We start from the raw sequence: 20,454 nt of genomic DNA, 5'->3' as shown, positions 1-20,454 counted from the left end.
TTCTGCTTACAAACTCTCAGTCCAAAATTATTCGCAGTTTTGAGGAAATGAACACCTGAAGCAGTTGGATCATCTGCCATTTGCTGCATTCTGCTTCTTGGCATCATGATTAGCACAAAGGGTTTTCTGCTGTCCTGCAGAGATGGAGAAAGTCCTGCTTACAAATGGACCAAGTTCCAGTGTACAGCAGAGTTTTTACCAGACTAACAAGCCACGTCATTCAATTCATTTACTCAGGTTGTTATGCACTCAGAAAGGAAACAGAACTAACTGTTGGATTCTGAAGGTAATCTGTGGGGTCCTGTAGAGAGTGTTTTTTACAGCTAGTTAGCTGAGAAGGGTCGTAAACACGGTGCGGTTAATCAAGCAGCCATAACACCTGCAAGGACAGTGAGAACAACAGGATGCCCTGGGATGGTGAGAAACTAGCCATGGTTCTGGGAACTCAGCAAGGGAGTATCTTTCAGGATGATAACAACAAGCTGTTAAGATACTCGGGGATGGTATGTAATTGGGAACCAATGATGAGCTCCACTTTTGCAATATGTATGAGCTAATTATCCGTATTATAAATGTACACGCAGCCAAGGAATAAACGAGATTAGCTGATCATATGTCAATGACAGGTGTGGTTGTCTGCTTTTCTCCCACTGTTCTGCAACATACATACATCAAATGAGATGAGATGAACGGTCTTTTCTCATGGTATATTGATGAACAGGGTGAAGATACAGCTAAACAAGTTTCTTCCCAGCAGGGAAGAAATGAGGATTTTGGAGCACCTCTAGATAAGGTAGCCGGAGCCATAGAGAAGGCTGGAGTACCAGAGTACATGAGGGAAATAATGCTAAAACATTGTGCACTTCAGAATTGTAATGCTACAGTTCGTGACATTCTAAGTACTTTGAGGAGTAACTGGACAATAGAGGAGGCGTTACACAGATTATCAAGCGTTCCCACAGGGGCTCAGGCTTTCATAGTTGAGGCTATTAAAGAGCTAGGGGCAGGATTAAAGGCACAGGCTGAGGCTTCTCAGAATCAAGTGTCAGCAGCTCTTGCACCCTTACAAGCATCTGCAGTAACCAGTGCAGGCCCAAGCACCTCTTTTAAATGTTTCCGGTGCGGCGTTAAGGGACATTTGCGACGGAATTGCCAAGCTGTCGGTGTGTGGTGCCAGAACTGCCGCTCAGACAACCACAACACCGTCACCTGCCGTCGCCGGTCAAGAAACCTCCAGCCCAGCGGGAGAAAGAACAGCGGCCGCGCTCCGACACAACCAGCCGTTCCCAGCCAGCAGCCGCCTGCCCCCCCCCCCCACGTCGCTGGCCGCGTTGTCGGCCTCTACAGCCCCCCCGCCTTTCAGTCCGCCTACGTCGCTCGTCGCGCCCCCGCCCTCTGCTCCGCCCACGTCGTTCTCTGCGCCTCGCTGTGCTGCCCCGCCCTCGTCGTGCGCGGCTGCGTCTGTGCAGCCCGCGTGTAACGTGGTTAAAGACACGGACGGACCGAAAGCAGGGGATCGTTGTGACCCCGGTCCAATAGATCCAGAAAGAGAATCGGACGCATTTCCTCCTGATGATACTTTGTTTGGAGCAGGAATGACAAATTTCCCTACAGCGTACTGTGATGTCTTAGAGCAGTGCAGAAAAGAAGCAATATTAAGGGGTGATGCTGACACGTTACAAGCCTTTCCTGTGCTGTATCAGCCGAATCAGGTCCCCCGTTGGGAATCCCTGCCTTGTGAGGCAGTGAAGGAGCTAAGGGAGTCAGTGAGAACATACGGAGCTCAGTCAGCCGTTACATACAATCTTTTGGTTGCAAACAGTGACAGTTACGCTATGACCCCTCATGATTGGAAAATTGTGTTAAGAATGATCCTCTCTCTTATGCAATACACCATCTTTATGACTGAATACCAGCTACATAATTTGACTGATACCTCTTTGCCTCAAATTGGGACAAATCCATGTGGCACAGCACCTCTTCAACTGTGTCAGACAGATGTCACTCACGTTCCTGAATTTGGCTGTCTAAAATATGCACATATAACAATAGATACTCATTCTTCTTACGTATTTGCCACAGCACATACAGGTGAACGCAGTCATGACACCCGTAAACACTGGTTATCTGCTTATGCTGCTATGGGAATCCCACATACTACAAAAACAGATAATGGGCCTGCATATACCTCTAAGGCCACTCAAACTTCCCTCCAAGAAGAGGGTGTTAAACGTACTACAGCCATTGCTCATTCTCCCACTGAACAAGCTATCACTGATCACATTTATCAAACATTGAAATCCATTCTTATTATTAAACAAAAAAGGGGGAATATGGGAGACACACTACAAGAAATATTATGCAAGGTTTTGCTTGTTTTGCTTGTGCTGAATTTTTTGAAAATATTATGTAAGGTTTTGCTTGTTTTGTTTGTGCTGAAGTTTTTGAATCGTGTTCACAGAGATACAGCTTATGTGGATCGTCATTTTGAGGCTTCCCCAGTGCTAAAGGAACAGCCTATGGTTAATGCTTGGAATATGGCCATAGGACTTTGGGACTGTTCCCTACCACTGACAACTTGGGGTCGTGAATATAGTCCTATTTCCACAGGGACTGGCCCTATGTGGGTTCCAGCATGATATCTTCGGTCTCATCTGAAGGCAGAAAATAGCATCCAACCTTTATAGTAATTGTAATTGTGTGTTTCTTACTTAGTGGTATTGCTTTGTAACTTGCTGTGTTATAGATAATATTAGTAATAGTTTGACATAGTGTGTGATTTTCTGTTTTACCAATGCAGTCTCAAGATTTAGAGTTTAAGGCATTAGCTAGGATGTTGTGTGCTTCTTCTATTTTAGTAATAGATCAGATGTATATTAAACAGGATTTGATCTAATCAATGCTAGAATCTACAGGAATAGCTCTTTTAATGTTTTAGTACTGTTTGGTTATGATGTTATTAGCCTATTAATTAGCTTTTCTTAATTTGCAAAGACAAAACCTGGAAAGGAATCCCAGACAAAGAGATGACCCTGTATCATAGAATAGATACCTCTCTTACATCCAACTAATTGGGATCTGAAAATATAACCATGCATCATTTTAGAGGAAAGTGCACGCTAATAGAACTAAATTTGATAGTTTATTCTGTTTTCCAAGCAGGTGTTCCACTTGGGCTCTATATCACGCACTGGCCATGCGGATGTGGTGTACAACTGGAAGAAATCCTTCAGACCCTGAATGCAGGAGAGAATCTGTAATGGGTGAGAGAGGAAATGTGCACCTTGAAGCAGGGGACGCCCTGCTGGCACTACTTGTCACATCCACCACCAACATGGCTTGCTGTTTCTCAAGGGTCAATAAGTAATAATGCCCCTAGTGATACTCTAGTACGTTTGTCCTCTAAAATTGGTTCTATTTGACATGCTACTTCATAAAATTGCATGATCATTAATCAATTATTAGCCCGGATAACTCAGTCGGTAGAGCATGGTTATGAGCATCTTAAAAGCATTTATTGTACAAATTTTAGTGGTCATTAAAATCAATATATCAGAGTATATGAAAATTGAAGACTTTTCCTGATCAGTTACAGATTAACACAATGTGACCCTCATGGATTTATTTTCAGGTTACAGAAACTTAGGTTGCAGTACAAACATGTTTGTTCTTTTTAGTGGGTTTAACAGTAATGTTGTTATGTTGTATTTGACTTGTCTCTTTTTTCACTTTTAGAGTATTGTCAATCGAGGTCTTGATTGAGTTATAATAGTTATGTTATTAATTTAAGTAGTGTTGCTATTCTATAGGCAGTATTGTAAGAAGAATTCTACGGAGCGTCCGTCATGGATCCAGATGAGAAGTTCACAGAACAGCAGCTACGAAGCAGGATAAAACTACATGAGAACTGATTGAACAAATGAACTGAACGGCTTGTTAAATATGATTGATCGGTCGTTAAATCAAACCCTTTTTCAGCCTAAAAGAAAACGGGGGAAATGTAGAGAGTGTTTTTTACAGCTAGTTAGCTGAGAAGGGTTGTAAACATGGTGCAGCTAAGCAAGCAGCCATAACACCTGCAAGGACAGCAAGAACAACAGGATGCCCTGGGATGGTGAGAAACTAGCCATGGTTCTGGGAACTCAGCAAGGGAGTAGCTTTCAGTTGATAACAACAAGCTGTTAAGATACTCGGGGATAGTATGTAATTGGGAACCAATGATGAGCTCCACTTTTGCAATATGTATGAGCTAATTATCCGTATTATAAAGGTACACGCAGCCAAGGAATAAATGAGATTCGCTGATCATATGTCAATGACAGGTGTGGTCGTCTGCTTTTCTCCCGCCATTCTGCAACAAACACCTATATACAAATTTAAGAACACAACGGAGTAACTGTTACTGTTTATTAACAACCAGTTTTAATAATACGATAAAAGTATGTCCTGAGAAAGGGGAACAAACATGCTTCTTCAAGGTTTTTTAGCTGTTCCGGATCTCAGCCGTCGCTTGATGATCAGATGATCACTTTCCTTCTTTGTTCCTCAGATTCCTGAAGAAAACATTTCAAAAGTTACTCATCTTTTCACACAAGACTGACAAGCTCTTCTTGACCCACGCAAACATATTTCTTCCCCTAAATGGATTTCAGAATGGCATTTGCTTATTATATTTTATTCAGAAAACTATGGGATACCGAGATCATTTTAATGCAGCTTAATCACAAGGAACAAATATGGAGAATGTACAAAATCCTGTTTATCTTAAAAAAGCACACACATCTGAGGAAAGCCTGAAGGCAGCTTTCATTTTGAAATACTTGTTTTCAAAAGAGTATTATAATACTTGTTTTGTGAAACATGAAGCGTTCAGAAAACATTTTTAGCCTCAATTCCTGTAGCTATGACTTGCCCAGAATTTCAGTTCTCGGTTCAGTTCCATGTTCTCAGAACTACAGTGAGAAAAGAAATTCTCATCTTCTTCATCCTCTAAGAAAAAAAAATAACATTTTTGTTTCTGCCCCTATCATTCGTCAAATCATCAAAAAATTCAGAGGGATATTACAGTATGGGCAAATGATCACTATGCTGAACAGAAAAAGGACTCTAATATAATTAAAAGATGCAGTTCCAACAGAGCAAGAATGTTCTTAGCACAATAGCTGCCGACAGAGTCATGAAACTGGCACATCAGATCCTTTGCAAGTTGGCTTAGACAGGAGATCATAGTTTAAGCATACCTAAAAAGCTGTCTAAGTTGTGCTCTAGAAAAGCGTGTAGTAGAATAATCCCACTCCGACACACTGAAATTATCTATGATTCCAAATTAGAAGACATCTCCGTGATTGCTACATCACCTACTTAGTAAACTGTAAGCCAGCCAAACACAGAGTTCTTTGAGGACAAAATAAAACAGAACAGCAGGAAGACCAACAAGAATGACTTGGTAGAATAAAGAAATACCTCAGTACTTTCAACCTCCCCCTGCAAATAGATGAAACCTCCAGTCTGTTTGGACTCCTTAGTAGTTTATTTTAAGGCAAGACTACAGTATAATCACTTACCGAAGAAGCAGGTATATCTAGAGGGCCAGAAACGGCAGTGGAATACAGCTTCCTTTTGCATCGTTTTGGCTTGGTCTCTCCTTCTTCGAGACTTTCAGGTTCGTTTGATTTAGAAGAACTTACTGCTGACATCAGCTTCTTGGCTAGAAGAAATTTGTTTTGATACATAAACTAATCAACTTACTGGTTTTGTGAGTCTTTAAATCACTGAATGCAAAAAAAGCTTCGTAACAAACTTGGTTTATAAATGACACCTAAAATTTAAGTGAAAATACTCAGAAATTGTATTTGTTCATCAAGGTTCTTTATTGCTTCTACAGCTGAAACAGTTTATAGCTTCAGGTACGGCAGCTTAAAGCACGCATTAAAATGGAGCATGAAAGACAATCATGGCTCAGAAGTCGCTGGAAGTCAGAAACTTCAGCAGGAGTTAAACAACAGGCCTAACTTTCGTGCTGACAGAAGCACAAGACAGAACCAACTTTCTCTGTATACTTGTAGGTTTTCACAAATGTAATAATGAATCTCTGAAGAGACGAATAAATGCATTTACTTCATAAATCAAAGGACAAGACAACTTAACATGGCAGACAAGTTCTCTAAGAACACATACATTAATAGCCTACAGCAGAAACAAGCCATTCTACAATGTCTAGAAAACATGGAATAAAACTTATTCTACACCAACCTTTAGAGTGTATAATAGAAGGAGAGCTTTGAATAAAATCTCCAACTTTTTGCAGTGTTTCATCCTTCTTTTTAGTCAGTCTTGAAGCATGTACTCGCTTTCTCAGGAAGTAGTCTTTTCCGGATTTCTGTTCAACAGAGATGTGAACATGTGAAACAAGAGCATTGTTTAAACTTCATTTTAGTTCAACGTTATTTTAAGTTGACATTTTGAGCTTTACTACTGACACCTCTGTTCATTCTGCTGATGATACCACAACGGCAAGTAATGTAGACAATTTTACATCCTTTAGGGAGTTGTCAAAATCTCAGCTATTTCAAGGCATACGTTTCTTAAAGTTTCTTAATAAGGCAGTAGTTTCTTTAAAAGTAGCTCCCAAGCTGTGGAGTTGTTTCTTACATAAGCTGTTCTAATTACATAAAATAAACAAACATACAAAACAGAAGACAACAGATGGGAAAAATCTACTACTCATACTCTGACCATGCCAAGGATACTGCTATCACATGTGAACATCTGTTTTTAATACCTGCCATGCATATTAATGATATGAACCTTAGTTTAATACAAGGGCTTCACTTACAAAAGCACACGATAATACATTAAACCTTCTCTTCCCAACTATTCAGTGTGCAATATCCTTCCCTCCAAATCATTACACAGTACAGCCATTACACGCTCTGGGGACAGACTGACTTGCCCTTTGGTTAGCTTATGGAATTTAATAGGAAGAGCTCATAAGCATGTAAGATTCCCATTCAGGTGTACACATAAGGATAAGACACTGCTTCTTTCGTGTTACAGGATCAATTAATTAATAATTAATTAACAATTACAGGAAGTGCCAAGCTAGCTTCAAAACTAGAACAAAAACCAACCATTTTCTCGTCACTTGCAGAGGGTGAATTAAAAGCCATGACAGATTTTGTATTTTTCGTGTTCTCTTTTTTTACCAAATCCTGGGAAAATAAGACACGTTTCAGCCATGATTCTTTTGGAAAGAACAATTGATGTCACAAAAGTGAACACTTTAAACACTTTTGCTAATTGTAGGGAAGTATCTGCTAGTGGTAACTATTCCACTGTAAATCAAATAATAAATAAGCATTCAATTATAAAAACAGGACATTAAGATATCAGTATTAGACATCTCATGATGTCTAAAAAGCTGATTTATGTCTACAGGTTTCAAAGAAAATACACAATGGAGTTAAGAGAATTTCCCTTCTCTTAAACCATTATCACTGAGCTTGGCTATTAGTTTAGTTCATTAAAGCAGTTCATTGATTAAATTCTTCAACTACTTTACTGAGGTAGAAATAGCATTTTTTTAATGCTTGAATGAGAATGGTAAAAAGGCACCAGATATTTTGTTTTCTGTTGGGTCTAGGTCATACCTCATCCATGTCATCACTTTTTTTCTTTTTTGCCTTAGGCATTTTCACTCCTAAAGGTATCATGCTGCCGTGCTGCTTTATCTCCATCTTATCAGGTTGCAGAGGTGTCAGTGGGATTTCCAGCTCCGGTTTTGGGAACCGACTAGTTTTGCCATTTTCTGCGGACACTCCAGAAGAGTCGAGGACAGTTTCCAAATGCTCCTGATAGCACAGAAGAATTTTAAGTGCAAGTGTTAAGGTAGCCATGAGATTAAAAAGCTATAAAGCATCTGGAAAAGGATATGTAAGCATTCGATTTTCCTGCTCTAAGAACACTTGTAACAGAAGGAGTCTATTTCAGTTACAGCAGAGTTTTACCCCTCTTTCCTAGAACTTGTTACATTTAAAATTATTTCCAATCTATGATCACAAAAAAAGTTCTCCATGTTAAACTGAGCCTGATACTTTACAAGTCATTTTTTCTCAAGGGCACAGACAACTACACTTTTTTTTTTAATAGAGGATGGTGGTAGAACTGACACGATTTTCTTCTTCTCAACTCTGCTGCGTCAGAACTGGGCAGGAACAGGAGCATTTGATTCAAGTGTTCGATTAACTTCCAGCTTAATCTTAGGGAATTTGCCCTTCCTCTTCTACACTAGAGATGTTATTTACATAAGTAAGGTCCAGCTGGCAAGGTGCAAGCCCAGTACAAGTCATTAAAGAACTCCATTGCTATCTTTTTCCTGGAGAGAATACAGACATTCAAGCAATGACACCGTACTTAAGCTGAAGGCTATCATGTACCTGCTCATGGTCAAATGGCAGCAAATGCACAGCTAAGTGACAGGGAAATGTCAGTATGCATTTCCCCAGCAGCACTTACTGTCCACAATCCACCCAATCCTGTTTTCTCAACAGGAACAACAAAGTCAGAACTGAGATCACCTGGACTCCTCCTTCTCTATGGCAGGAATTCAGCTAGCATATCAAAAATGAGTTCAGATGCTGGTTGAACACATGGAAGACAGGCTGCTGGGGGCATCAGAAAATGGTAGATGGCTGCTTCTACTGCTGCTAGTAACTAGCAAACTCCAGTGTCCCAAACACAGACTAGCAGCTTTTACTACTTACACTGTTCCAACCCCCTGAGGGGAGTCTTCTTCCTCTCAAAAAGTTACCAAAGATTGTAGAAAGACAAAAAGTAGTCAGAGCCACTTTATCAGGCTCTGCTAAGAATCTGAATGGAGTATCACCACCCACTGTATTTCCAAGAATTAAGTTGGTTAATAAATACTTTGTTTTTAAAATATATGTAACTGCTATTTTATGAAAGTTAGCAATTAAAAACTTATATAGGAATGATTAACATCATCTGCTAACAAAACAATATCCGGAAATCCTGCAGAGGAAGAAAACAAGTTCAATTTGCTGTGCCCGTTTCAGTGGCTCCATGAATTTTTTCCAAGTAACTTATCTAATCATGAGCCACTTCATAAGCATTAACACGAGGAAAGTTTTCAACAGCACCTGACAAAAATTCATCACACAATTGTTTCAACAGCTTTTATTCCTATCAAAGGCTATAAAAACAGGTGATCTGATCACCTTGAAAGGGATAAATAAATTAAAACTTGGGAATTGTTTAGAGAACATGAGATCTTTTCCTACTCATTCCTTATCAAAAGCAATACAATCACAACATTTTCAGATCTGAAGTTTCATACTAACCTCAGATTCATTTAATGAAGTGAGGCTCCTAGTACATGGACGTGACAAATAATTGTCTTCAGCTTTGCATCTTAATGGAATACTTTCTCTAGTTTTAGTTTTGCTTTGTTGTTTCCTAGGCTGTAAATATTTAAAAGGAGTAAAGATTAGGCTATGCATTAGACTTCCAAAATATCTCGAGTTTTCTAAAGTTACAGTGTAAAACCTCAAGCTCAGACGCCACATGAACACGTAAGCTGAAACACAGCACAAGTGTGGGAAGGTAGTAACATCTATTCATTGTGTGATCTTCAGATACCCCCTACTGGGTCTCACTAACAGTCTCAGGCAGTATTCTGCCTCCAAAAGAGAGAAAGCGAGACATTATTTAGGGACAAAATCTGTAACGCTGGTCGTTTTGTCATCCATTCCCCCCATACTCTGCACGCTCACAGCTGCTATGTTAGAACACCAAAGGCTAAACCTCTGCCTAATCTTCAGCATCCACATACGAATACATGGAAAACTGCATGGAAAAGTTCCATAATGTACACAGAGAGATGGTGTTCTAGTAAATAAAATAGTTTTGAGAAGATGAGAGCTCATGTTTGAGTGGAAGACAAAAAGAACCAACAAGTACTCATCACTGAATATGTAGTTAAAGGACTATATGCTAAGAAAAATGATTCCAGCTCCAGTATCTCCTAGGAAAACAGAAGAACAAAAAGGGGTTAACAAGATGTTAAGTACTGACTTTCTATAAATATAATCATACCTTTTCATTTACAGAGTCATTCCTTCTACTTTGTCTTTCTTCAAGTAAAGGTATTTCTGGCAAACACTGAGGGCTACTGTGGTTAATGCGCTGTTTTAATTCCTTTATAAAGTCATCTTTGTCAGCCAGTTCTTTTCTTAACTCTTCTATCACAGTTGCATTATCCTAATAAACAGTAAAAACTGCTGAGTTGTGGGATTGGCAAAAGGAATCAACACACACAAGCAGTATTGCAATTACTTAGTAGCATCAGTTTTAGAATTGCAGGCTAGAACACTTAACTATTCAAGAACAGTAACATTTCACGGATTTGTACGGTCACTGTTACAAGTGCAGTAGTCACAGAATTGCCTGGGAAGTTGTAATACAATATATTTTGATTCTTCTATTTTACTTATGTGCTTCAGCCTTCATCTCTCTTAAGATATAATAACCCGAGCTTTTATTTGTTCCCAAATCCTCGGTACTGTGAGAAAGTCGGCAGTTGTAGGGGAAGTTTTGCTATGAGAACATCTTTCTTCTCAGAGAAAGTGAATCCAAACATTCTCAAAACAGCACAACTCATTTAGTCTTCTGTTTAGCTTCTGAAATTCTATGCTACGGCTTAGATTGGCTATCCTGATTAAAAGCTGGATGTTGAAATAAGAAATGCAACTTCCAGAGATCATCCCCCCTCTGCTTTTTGATGCTTCCCTTAATCTCTCTCCACGTCCCCTTCTGTCTTTTCAAGCCATTGTAGATACTACCTCAGAGAAAGCAAAGAAAGTAAGAAACCTGAGACAGAACTACTGTCTGAGTATTGAGCCTAGCTTGGGATCCGGAAATGCTGTGAATTATCAGAAAAAGCTACAGATGTCCAGTATGATTGTAGGATCATAAGCATCAAACTGACATCTGCTTATCTGAACTACTGAAAAAATTGAAATTTTAGTAATTAACAGAAATTCTGTTTCTGAAGAACAAAAATAAAAGCTGGTGCTTTTTTTGGTTAGTTGCACATGATGTCAATACGACAGTGTTCAAGAACAGAACCACACCCAGAATACAAAGAGCAGGTACAGGAGTTTTACAGAATTTATGGGTAGCTAATCAGGTAGGAGGAAAGGAGAGCTGACCTTGCTTGAATCCTTTAAGGCAGATTGTCTCAGTTCTGCTATTTCTGTCTCTTTTTGTATGGCAATAGAAGCCAAAGTTTTGAGCTGCTCTTCCAAAGCTTCAACTAACTGATCTCTCTCCTCACGCCACTTTTGAAGATTATGGTCCTTTTCCTCCAGCTCCTATATTTCATGTTGAAAGAAAAGCATACACAGTAGAAACAAGCAGAATCTTTAAGACAGCCTAGAATTAATAAGTTTTTCATATAGCATAAATAAGGACTCAAGCTGATAAAAAGAGTTTATGGTAAGACATTTCAATTAACATATCGTGATGTCACTCAACAAGATCAGGTTACATGCATGTATTACATATGTATTTACTATGCAGATTATTGTATTTAAAGCAATCTGCCAGTGCTCTGTAGTGACTAATTATTTGAATATCTTTCATGGTCTACCACTAATTTCAGTTGGCCACTTTCATTTTGCTCTATTTTTTTTCTTTTTTCACCTTTTCCCTGTTGCTTGGAAAACCTGCATCATTCATGTAATAAAAATTAAGAGCAAGTAAAATACCTGTTTAAGTTGTTGGATAGTATAGTCTTTATAATCCAGCTCATCCTTAAACTGGTTATTAATCCTTTCAAGTTCATCCATCTTATTCCTGAGGTATTCCTCCACAGAATGCATCGTGGACACCTGTAATGTAAGCACAGCTCACGGTTCATTAAAAGACTTCTGTAATCCAACCTGGCCAAATTATTTGTTAAATAAAGAGGAATTCACAAACAAGTGCTGAGTAGGAAAACGACAGCAAGTGCAAGGTTACCAAGGAAGACATGAATTCATTTTTAAGCTTCAATTTTCCACCCCAAGCACACCCAATAATCTTTCAGACTAAGATCCTGCAAAATGGGTTTTAAGATATCTTCTTGTTTAATAATTAAATTTTAACTATTAACATCACTGAAGCTGAAATTGAAGAAAAAAAATATACATGCTTATATTAAAGAGCCTCTGGAAATTAGTCTATTTCTCTTCAAGTAAATAGCATTCTTCTTCCCAGTTATCAGCGTTTTTTCACAAGACTTAGGTTTTAGGCTTTGGAGTTACCACGGATACCAATGGCAAGTCACCAGTAACGTACAGATAATAACAAGTCCCCTCCAGAGGCAGATTAGCTATTCTCTTCACAAACCTTATTCCAGACTACCAACCAACTTTACTTTCCTCTGTTCATTATCTATGTGAAACCATGTTTTAACTTCTGGTCCCCTCTAGAGCTTCAATGGCAACTTTACCTAAGATTTGCTGCTAGTCACACTAGTGTGAAATTTCCAGCTTCATAGTTAAAGTTTGAGAAGTTTTAACAGCTGAAAGCCAAGCATAATCTTACAGAAAAAAATAGCTCAGTTGACTACAAACCTCGCTTTGTACTTGCTGAATTTGTTTCTCGGCATCAGAATGTTTGTCTTTTAGATCTGCATACTCTTCTTCTTTCCTCTGCAAATCTTTTTTCAAATTCAGTACAAGGGCAGAACTCTCAGAAAGAATATTTTCTAGCCTTATGTTAAAAATAAAGACACAAAGAACATTACTGTTACACATCTCATGGAAACAGCAATTACAGCTTAATCCATGCCCTGCCTGTTGGTTTCTATTTGTAAATAGACTCTTAAATCTATCTAGACCAGTGAAAAGATTTAAACAATTACTTTTGAATTTCAGCTTGCTTCTCATAATCAGATTCTGAAGCAATAAATTATTCAGATGCTATTCTGAGGGATGGACAACAAAACCACCAGAAATCCCCATATTATTCTTTATTTCCTTGCACACTCCTGTTTTCCCTTGGAACTCAAGTAGCATACCAAAGCATCCTAAAGTAGTAGTTTGGCCATTGATAAGCATGCAAATGCATTAAGTCAAAGGGATGTTCCCATTAACTATTTTTAACTCTAGTTCATTCTCAAAGGGCTCTAAGTTAACTCAGTGGTTACTTACGATTCTATACGTTGCACTTTCTCCATTTCACTCTTTTCCTTTTCCCGAAGAGAGTGTTTCATCTGCTCCAAGCTGTTTTTAAGCTCCATAACTTCTTGAATCAGATTTGCTTCTTTGCTACTTAAGTCTTCAACCTTTTTGTCTGCATTAGCAGACTTCTCCTGCAGAGTTGCTGTAACTGTCTCCAGATTAACAATAATAGATTCTTTTTCTTTAAGTAATTCATTGAGTTTTGACACATTGTCTTCCATTGTCTTGGAAGCCTCCAGGCGATATTCAAGCTCTCTTATTTTTACCTCACAGTTGGCAACTTCCTCCTGAAATTGTGCAATCACTCTCTGATCTTCTGCAGTCTTTTCTTCAAAGTCCTGAGTTTTCTTTTCTATTTGCTCATGTAACTGATTCACAAGATCATCTTCCTGTCTAGTGTGAGTTGTAATCTCACATAGCTTCATTACAAGTTGACGATTATGATTTTCAGCATTATTCAGTCCCGCCTTTAGGTTTTCATTGTCTTGAAGCAGTGCTTTGATGTGCACTTTGTTGTGAGGAAACATCAACAATACTTCTGCATACTTCCCAAATCCTTTCAAGACTATAGTTAAAGGAGAGGCCCTGCACAAGATCTGAGATGGAAGAAGTCTGTGACAGAGTGCATGCAGAACTAATTTGAGATGTCCCTGGCTCATCTTTTTCACAGTCTGAGGAATCCTTTACACTGACAAAGTCAGTACCGATGGCGTGAAACTCTAAGTGACATTTGTATAATTCATCTAATTTGGTCCGCATTTCTTTTACTTGTGACACTTTATCAATTATATATTCTTTGGCAACTTCTATGTTGTTAGTTAGTTGGGCATTTTTGTCTTCTAGTGTCATATTTATAGATTTCTGTTCATCCAGTTCAGAAGCAATTTCCCGATAGTCAGCTTGACCCTGCAGAATTTGTTCACGGAGGGCATCAGCTGTTTCTTCAGAAAAAGAAAGCTCAATACGCAGGCTTGTTACCTGCTTACTGAAATCTTCTTTTTTATTTTTTTCTCTTCTGCATTGTTCTTCAAGCACAGCTAAATGACGTTCCAAGATTTCAGTTCTTTCCCTCAGTGCTAGTACTTCCTTTCGGTACGCGGAGCACTTTTGTTTCATGTGTTCAATTTTCTTTTGCTCTACAGTGTTCTTTTTCTTTCTCTCATTTACAACTACTGTAAAACAAACAAACAAACAAACAAAAAAAAGGGAAAAGGAATGTAGCTCAGATTGATTAAAATCATTATTACATAGCAGTTCACAACACCAAGTAGCAACTTCTAAGTGAAAAACTGTCATAATATGCAAGCCATACCCTCACACCACATAGTATTTGATACTAGTGAAGGAATTAAAGTCCTCTGAACACGTAATCAGGTGCCTCAGATTTCTATACAGAATTCACAGCAAAAGGTTTTTAGTCTGGAAGAACACTTTTACCATGGCACTACTCAAACCTTCCACTCCACACCAGTAGAAAATCTAATTAGATTTAAGAAACATGGGAACAAGATAGATAATTCACAGCTATATTCTTTCTATCTTCCGTGCTTCAGCAATCCCTATAAGGCAGCCAGGAATCACTCCATCTACATCTAAATGGTAGATAAACAGTTCTCTAAGAAATTTCATTCCAACTCACAGTCCTCTTACTTTCAAAAGAAAGATAAAACCCTGGACAAGTTGATCACTTAAGTGTTGATATCTGTCTCTCTTATTCAGTTGATCTCTAAACAAAATATGAGGATTCCTACTTCTGTCCACACTTACTCTTTTGCATATAAAGTTCACTCATAAAGTTGTACAAATTTGCAGATTCAAGTTTCCATAAATATTCCATTAGCTTGGGGCTGTTTTTTTCTTTAACTGGTGAGCAATTAGCTAAAATCACATGCATTTTCTTTCTATCAAAAGCGACTTCTGCTGTATTTCATCATTGCTCTAGAATCCAGTTATGTCCATTCCATAATATGCATACTTTAAGTATTAGAAAAATAAATATAAGTCAAGACTTACTAGGGATTGTGTCACCACAACAATATATTCCATGGTGATTCTTGTACAGTCCTTTTATTACTACAACTACAGAAATGCAGAATTTTATAGCGCCCACGTGCAGCCTGCATTACATACAGATTCATATGTACTGCATGGAAACAGCCTCTTAACTCATCTAAGGAGTTTTATATACAGCCCCCAACTGATTTAAAAGTCATACTGAAGAAACAGCAGTGGCATATTCCACCCCAAACCAGGTTTTGGGTTTTGACTGCTCACCCAGCAACACTAGTGAGGGGAATATGATTTATAAGTATTCTAAACACTTTATGCTGAAAACAACAAGCAAGCACTAAAGCAAGATAAATAAGACTAGGGAGAAGATGTGTAATGTTCAGTCTAGAAGCTCCTTACACAGGAAGTAAGGAAAAAGCATTATTACAGAGCATAGGAAACAAGACCTAAAAGCTCAGAGAATGGTGTAAATACCCTGAACTTGAAGCTGAGATAACCTAGCATCTCCTAAAACACTTTTGCTCGTGCTACTTATATAACTAATTCTACAAAAGAACCAGCACAACATACCTGTGCTCATTGTTCTACTGTGTATATTTAACATAGCTAAAGAATATATATTAAGCAGTTTTTGAAATTGGATGCTATTAATACTCACAAATAGAAGAAAATTTTAACATGATTGAATACTCAGTACTTCTTAACAGAAAACGTCATGCTGACATTGTGATTATCAGCTACCCATTTTAATTCCTATGTGGAGCATTGCTGTCATTAATTGTTAAATGAGAGCTTTGGTCATATGATTAGAACAAACCCACTACTATTTGGAGTATGGAGGAGTCCACATCCCTCCCTCAGTCTCTGGTAAGATGCTTATATGTGATGCCATTCAGTGGTCACATTAGGATTCAATATTTATGCCAAATAAAGGCAGCAGGGACAAATCATCCAAGAACAGCATATCATCCAAAGAAGGCCTTGACTTTCTCCCTTGCACATATTTTGCAAGAGGAATACAAGAAAGGAAGGGACTACAGCTAAGTTTTAGATTTTCCCTTCTACATTGTATATGCCTTCCGTAATTCTAGGAACACTGATGCTCAGCTGTGCCCAGAAGTGAAGTTAAATGCATCAGAGCTTATCCAAACCATTTTGCTCAAATATTGCCCATGAGCGAGCAATTAGCAGGTCGTCAACAATTTTGATAGTTGCTTCAGGAAAAACAAAACAAACAAACAAAAAAAAGCACTTGAGCAGCTGATGCTACTCAGAAGATCAGCAACAGCAGTTGAAACAATCCTAAAGAAACTGCTTTAAAACTATTACCAAATCTGCAAGTGCATCAACAGATGAGGAAAAAGCAGCAAAAAGGAAAAAAATAGTGCAAAAAACTTTTATTCTTAAGCATTCAAAGATGAACAGCATAGGACCTTCTGAAAAAGGGATATTTACATAACAGTTACTTCTATTTACAGTTTAACACAGTGGCTTTTCTCCTTATACCATAAGGTACGCGCCTCACAGCCTTTTGCTTCCTATCCGGAATAGGAAGCAGTTTATTGTTTTGGAAGACACCCTGTTCAACGATGGAAGAAACTGTACCTTTCTTTGGAGGTGGCTCTTCCACAGTAGGCTTATCTTCATCAGTACTGCGCTTTCTTCCCACTTCCAACTCAGTTTTCTCTTGTTTCAGTGCTTTAACTGAAAGCACTGAAAATTGGCTGCTTTCAGTTCCTTTATTAGTGTTCTCTTCTGCCGGTTCTGCTTTAATGGTAGTTAAATGGTAGGTAGTCTTTTCCTGTATTGATATAAGATCAGTTACATTGAAGCTTAACAAAAGGAGCACTTAAGTCTCAGTAATCTTCTGTAGGCAAATATTTACACAAAACCATACAGCTAAAATATTTACCCAGTGACTCTATAGACATCAGTTACAAATCTCAATAGCAGACAGAACAAGTACACCTTCAGATAATGACAAGTGCAATACTTGGTAGAGTATACAAGGGAAAGCAAGAGCCTAGCAGGTTACAAAGTAAAAGACTTGCACACAATCAAGAGTTTACCGGTTTATCAAAGAATTTCCTGTTTCCAAGAAGTCAACAAAATTACAAACATGGTCAAAGAGCAAATGGTCAGCTCTCACACAAGTTCATCACATCACACTTCTGCTAAGCTGCTAAAATCACTTTCATCGTGACAGATATAATCCAACCTTAAAGCTTAGTCAGCTCTGTCACGCATATTTTAGATTGTGTCCTTGACCACAAGTGAAGCTTCCTTACTTACAAGATGACGATTGTTAAGCCATGCTGGCACTGCCAAGGACTGATTATTCATCTTTAGTAGCTTATGAAAAGAAAAGCTTCAGAAGTGTTCAGGCCACACAATCTCACAGATAGAGTTGGAGCCTTGTTCTTGGAAGAAGTAATAGGTGAGGACATGACTACTCATCACAGTCAGCTTTAATACCATGGAAATACTAAGTTGCAGTGATGCAGACAGTCAAAGACTAAGAAGGGTCAAGTTGCTAAGCTTACAAGGTTAGAGATCTGAGTGACAGAATTAACTATAAATGTTTTCAGAGCTACTTCAGGCTACCAAACATCAAAAAATGAACAAAAACCACCAGAAGTGGTATGCACACATACTTAATCAAGCTAGTCTTCACATATTCAGTAGCTCACAGTACATTAGTCCGGATAAAGTTTTATGGACTGCATAGAACGTGGAGATATCCTGACCATTCATACTTGTACTTCCAACTCTACTCAACATACTTTTACTGTTGCTCTTCCTCTGATGTAGGAGTGTGAGGCAGGAGTTAGTGGAACACGCTGATATTTTTGTTGTTTGTGTTAACAACAACTACCTTCAGATAAATTTGAATTGTTTACAATTTCAAGCGAGTTCCAGCTACATACAGAAAATCAGTTTTCCAAAAATGTGTTGATTACAAGCATAGAATTAGTGTTTTTCTTTTTTTGTATAAGGATACGGAGATGTGTAAAACTCACATAATCTTTTACTTTTTCTTCTAAATGAGATTTTAAGTCTTGTAGCTCTGTAATAATGTCATCTTTCTGCACCTTGATTGAGATTGGAAATAAAAAATAAAAAAAATTCAGTCATCAGTTTCTAATGGAGTGTTAAGTAGCTGAATTACACAATGCATTAAAGGCAAATTCAGTTAAGCTAAGCTCGGTAAGAAATCTATTAATGGAGCCTACTGGAATAGCATTTTAAGCTACCACAAGTTGGTATTAAAACAATTTTACACAACATCTTCTTGATAAAGTTACCTCAGTTGCTTCTTTAAGTTGCTCAACAGACTCATCCAATTTAATCATCTGCATTTCAAAGTCTGTAACACACAGAAAAGGTTGTATTACATAAGTAGCCAATAGATAGTTTATTAAGTAATCAATTTTTCCAGATATTCTAATGTTTAGGTAGCTTTTGAACAGATTAATTAATTTGCATGTGGTCTTCACTTATTGGGAGTGATTCAAAAGTTTTCTATATTTCTTGTAACGAAAACATTGCATCAACAAGACATAAAGAAGAGTAGAGATTACAATATAAAAGTAAAAATCAAGATATAGACATTTAACCCCATACTTACGAAAGCGTAAAGCTGCTAGTTGCAGTTTAAAGGAGAGGGGGGAAAAAAGAAAAGAAATAACCAAAAACCGTGGAATTGCTGAACCTGAATATACACAAGGAAGAAACTATCACTTATCTACAGGCTATGGTTCCAAAGGTAGAACATCTCCTCTAATTCCTACTCAAACTGGTTATTTCTCTTTTAGATTAATGAACTATTTCTGTCTTCTACCTTTCACATCGCATAACTCACCTCTGTTCTTCTGCATCAGCTCTTCTTCAGTTTTAAGTAGTTTGGTGTTTTTCTCTGTTAGCTCTTCTTTGGTCTCCATCAGTTCAAAGTTAGTTTTCTCCAGCTGCTTTTCAAACCAGCCAGTATCTTCCTTCGGGTCCCCCAGGGATACAATGGAACTATGTGCTGCCTCAGCTTGCTCTTTAATACCCATGACATCATAATGCACAGAATCAAGAATGCCCTCAGGATCAACACAGGTGTCAGGCACTATGCTATGTTCTCCACCCCGAAACGTAATTTATAATCAGTTAAAACTTGTGAATAGCTGACTACATAATAGCTGTTATTTCTACACATAGTCTGGATAGCCACTATGAACACAGCCATACAAGAAGTTTTTAATTTCAGCTTCAAAACCCACCTCACAAATTCACATACAACATGACAGTGATTCATATGGGGGGAAGATAAGTGGCATTCTAGTAACAGCTAATATATTTTATAGTATTTGATGTTTGATCACTACTTAAACCAGTTTTCAAGAAATTACAAAGGAGTTATTGCAGACTCCAATCCTGCTTTTAACCTCAAGAGTTTCACTAGGCCAACAATGTACAAGAACTGCCACTTCATGCAGCCATAGATTTCTGCTTTTTTTATGTTTTGACTTTCCAGTTGCATTCAATGCAACTGATCATCATCTTTTCAGTTCTTTGTCTTGCAGCGCCACATCACCCTCATAGGCTGCTCCCTCTACTTTCACACTTAACCTCTTTCAGATAAGGCCACAATCCAAGGGCAAACATCCATCAATTGTGCTTCAAACACAAACTCTCAGCACTTCAAAGTTTTCCATCAAGACTGTAGCACTGATCTGACAGCTTAACTTCTTCAGTGTTATATCATAGCACTCACTCCTACCCATTCCGCTTAACCCCCACTTTCCCACTGAAGCATCTGATGGCCATAACACAGCTTTTCAAACTCTTTACTGCTCCACTTCTTTTGTCAACACTTGAACTGGACAATATTCAAAATTACAACAGCAGCAACATATGGGGTAGCTGGATTTGCTTTCCTACATGGGATCATATTTTGAGAAGAGAGAAAAATTAAGTAAATAGCATAAAATCTCCTCCAGATGTAACAAGTTGCTTCTTGTTAGGTTGAATACTTTTTAGGAATGAGATTTTCAGAAGATGCTTCTGCCCTCACACCCCAAAGAAACACAAAGACCCCAGTAGAGATTTTTAGAAAACTCTGTAGGAAAATTAAGCTCAACTAAAACACTAAATTAAAAAACCTGACTGCTGTATGGAGACAAACACCCAGATTCACTACAGATACTACACAAAT

General features: G+C 38.1%; 1 protein-coding gene and 1 long non-coding RNA gene across 2 annotated transcripts; both read right to left on the bottom strand.

Moving 5' to 3' along the window:
* Window positions 1-4,062: 4,062 nt before the first annotated feature.
* On the bottom strand, window positions 4,063-17,951 carry LOC146752593 (kinesin-like protein KIF20B). The gene is made up of 10 exons (XM_085531778.1): window positions 17,929-17,951; window positions 12,636-12,774; window positions 11,787-11,909; window positions 11,229-11,390; window positions 10,114-10,278; window positions 9,360-9,479; window positions 7,650-7,850; window positions 6,253-6,379; window positions 5,565-5,707; window positions 4,063-4,553 (listed from the first exon to the last, which is right to left on the bottom strand). Exons 1-10 carry the CDS (start codon window positions 17,949-17,951, stop codon window positions 4,518-4,520), a joined length of 1,239 nt encoding a protein of 412 aa, XP_085387904.1. The 3' UTR covers window positions 4,063-4,517.
* Window positions 17,951-19,397, bottom strand: LOC146752592 (uncharacterized). The gene is made up of 3 exons (XR_014940583.1): window positions 19,117-19,397; window positions 18,560-18,621; window positions 17,951-17,974 (listed from the first exon to the last, which is right to left on the bottom strand). It is a non-coding gene; the product is annotated as an uncharacterized LOC146752592 (long non-coding RNA).
* Between the last annotated feature and the right edge of the window lie 1,057 nt (window positions 19,398-20,454).

Source organism: Coturnix japonica, unplaced genomic scaffold (genome assembly GCF_054131305.1).
Source record: "Coturnix japonica strain WE unplaced genomic scaffold, WE-NBRP24 Scf044, whole genome shotgun sequence".
Taxonomy (NCBI): Eukaryota; Metazoa; Chordata; class Aves; order Galliformes; family Phasianidae; genus Coturnix; species Coturnix japonica.
The sequence above is the reverse complement of the archived record's forward strand: the minus strand, read 5'-3'. Positions and strand labels throughout refer to the sequence as shown.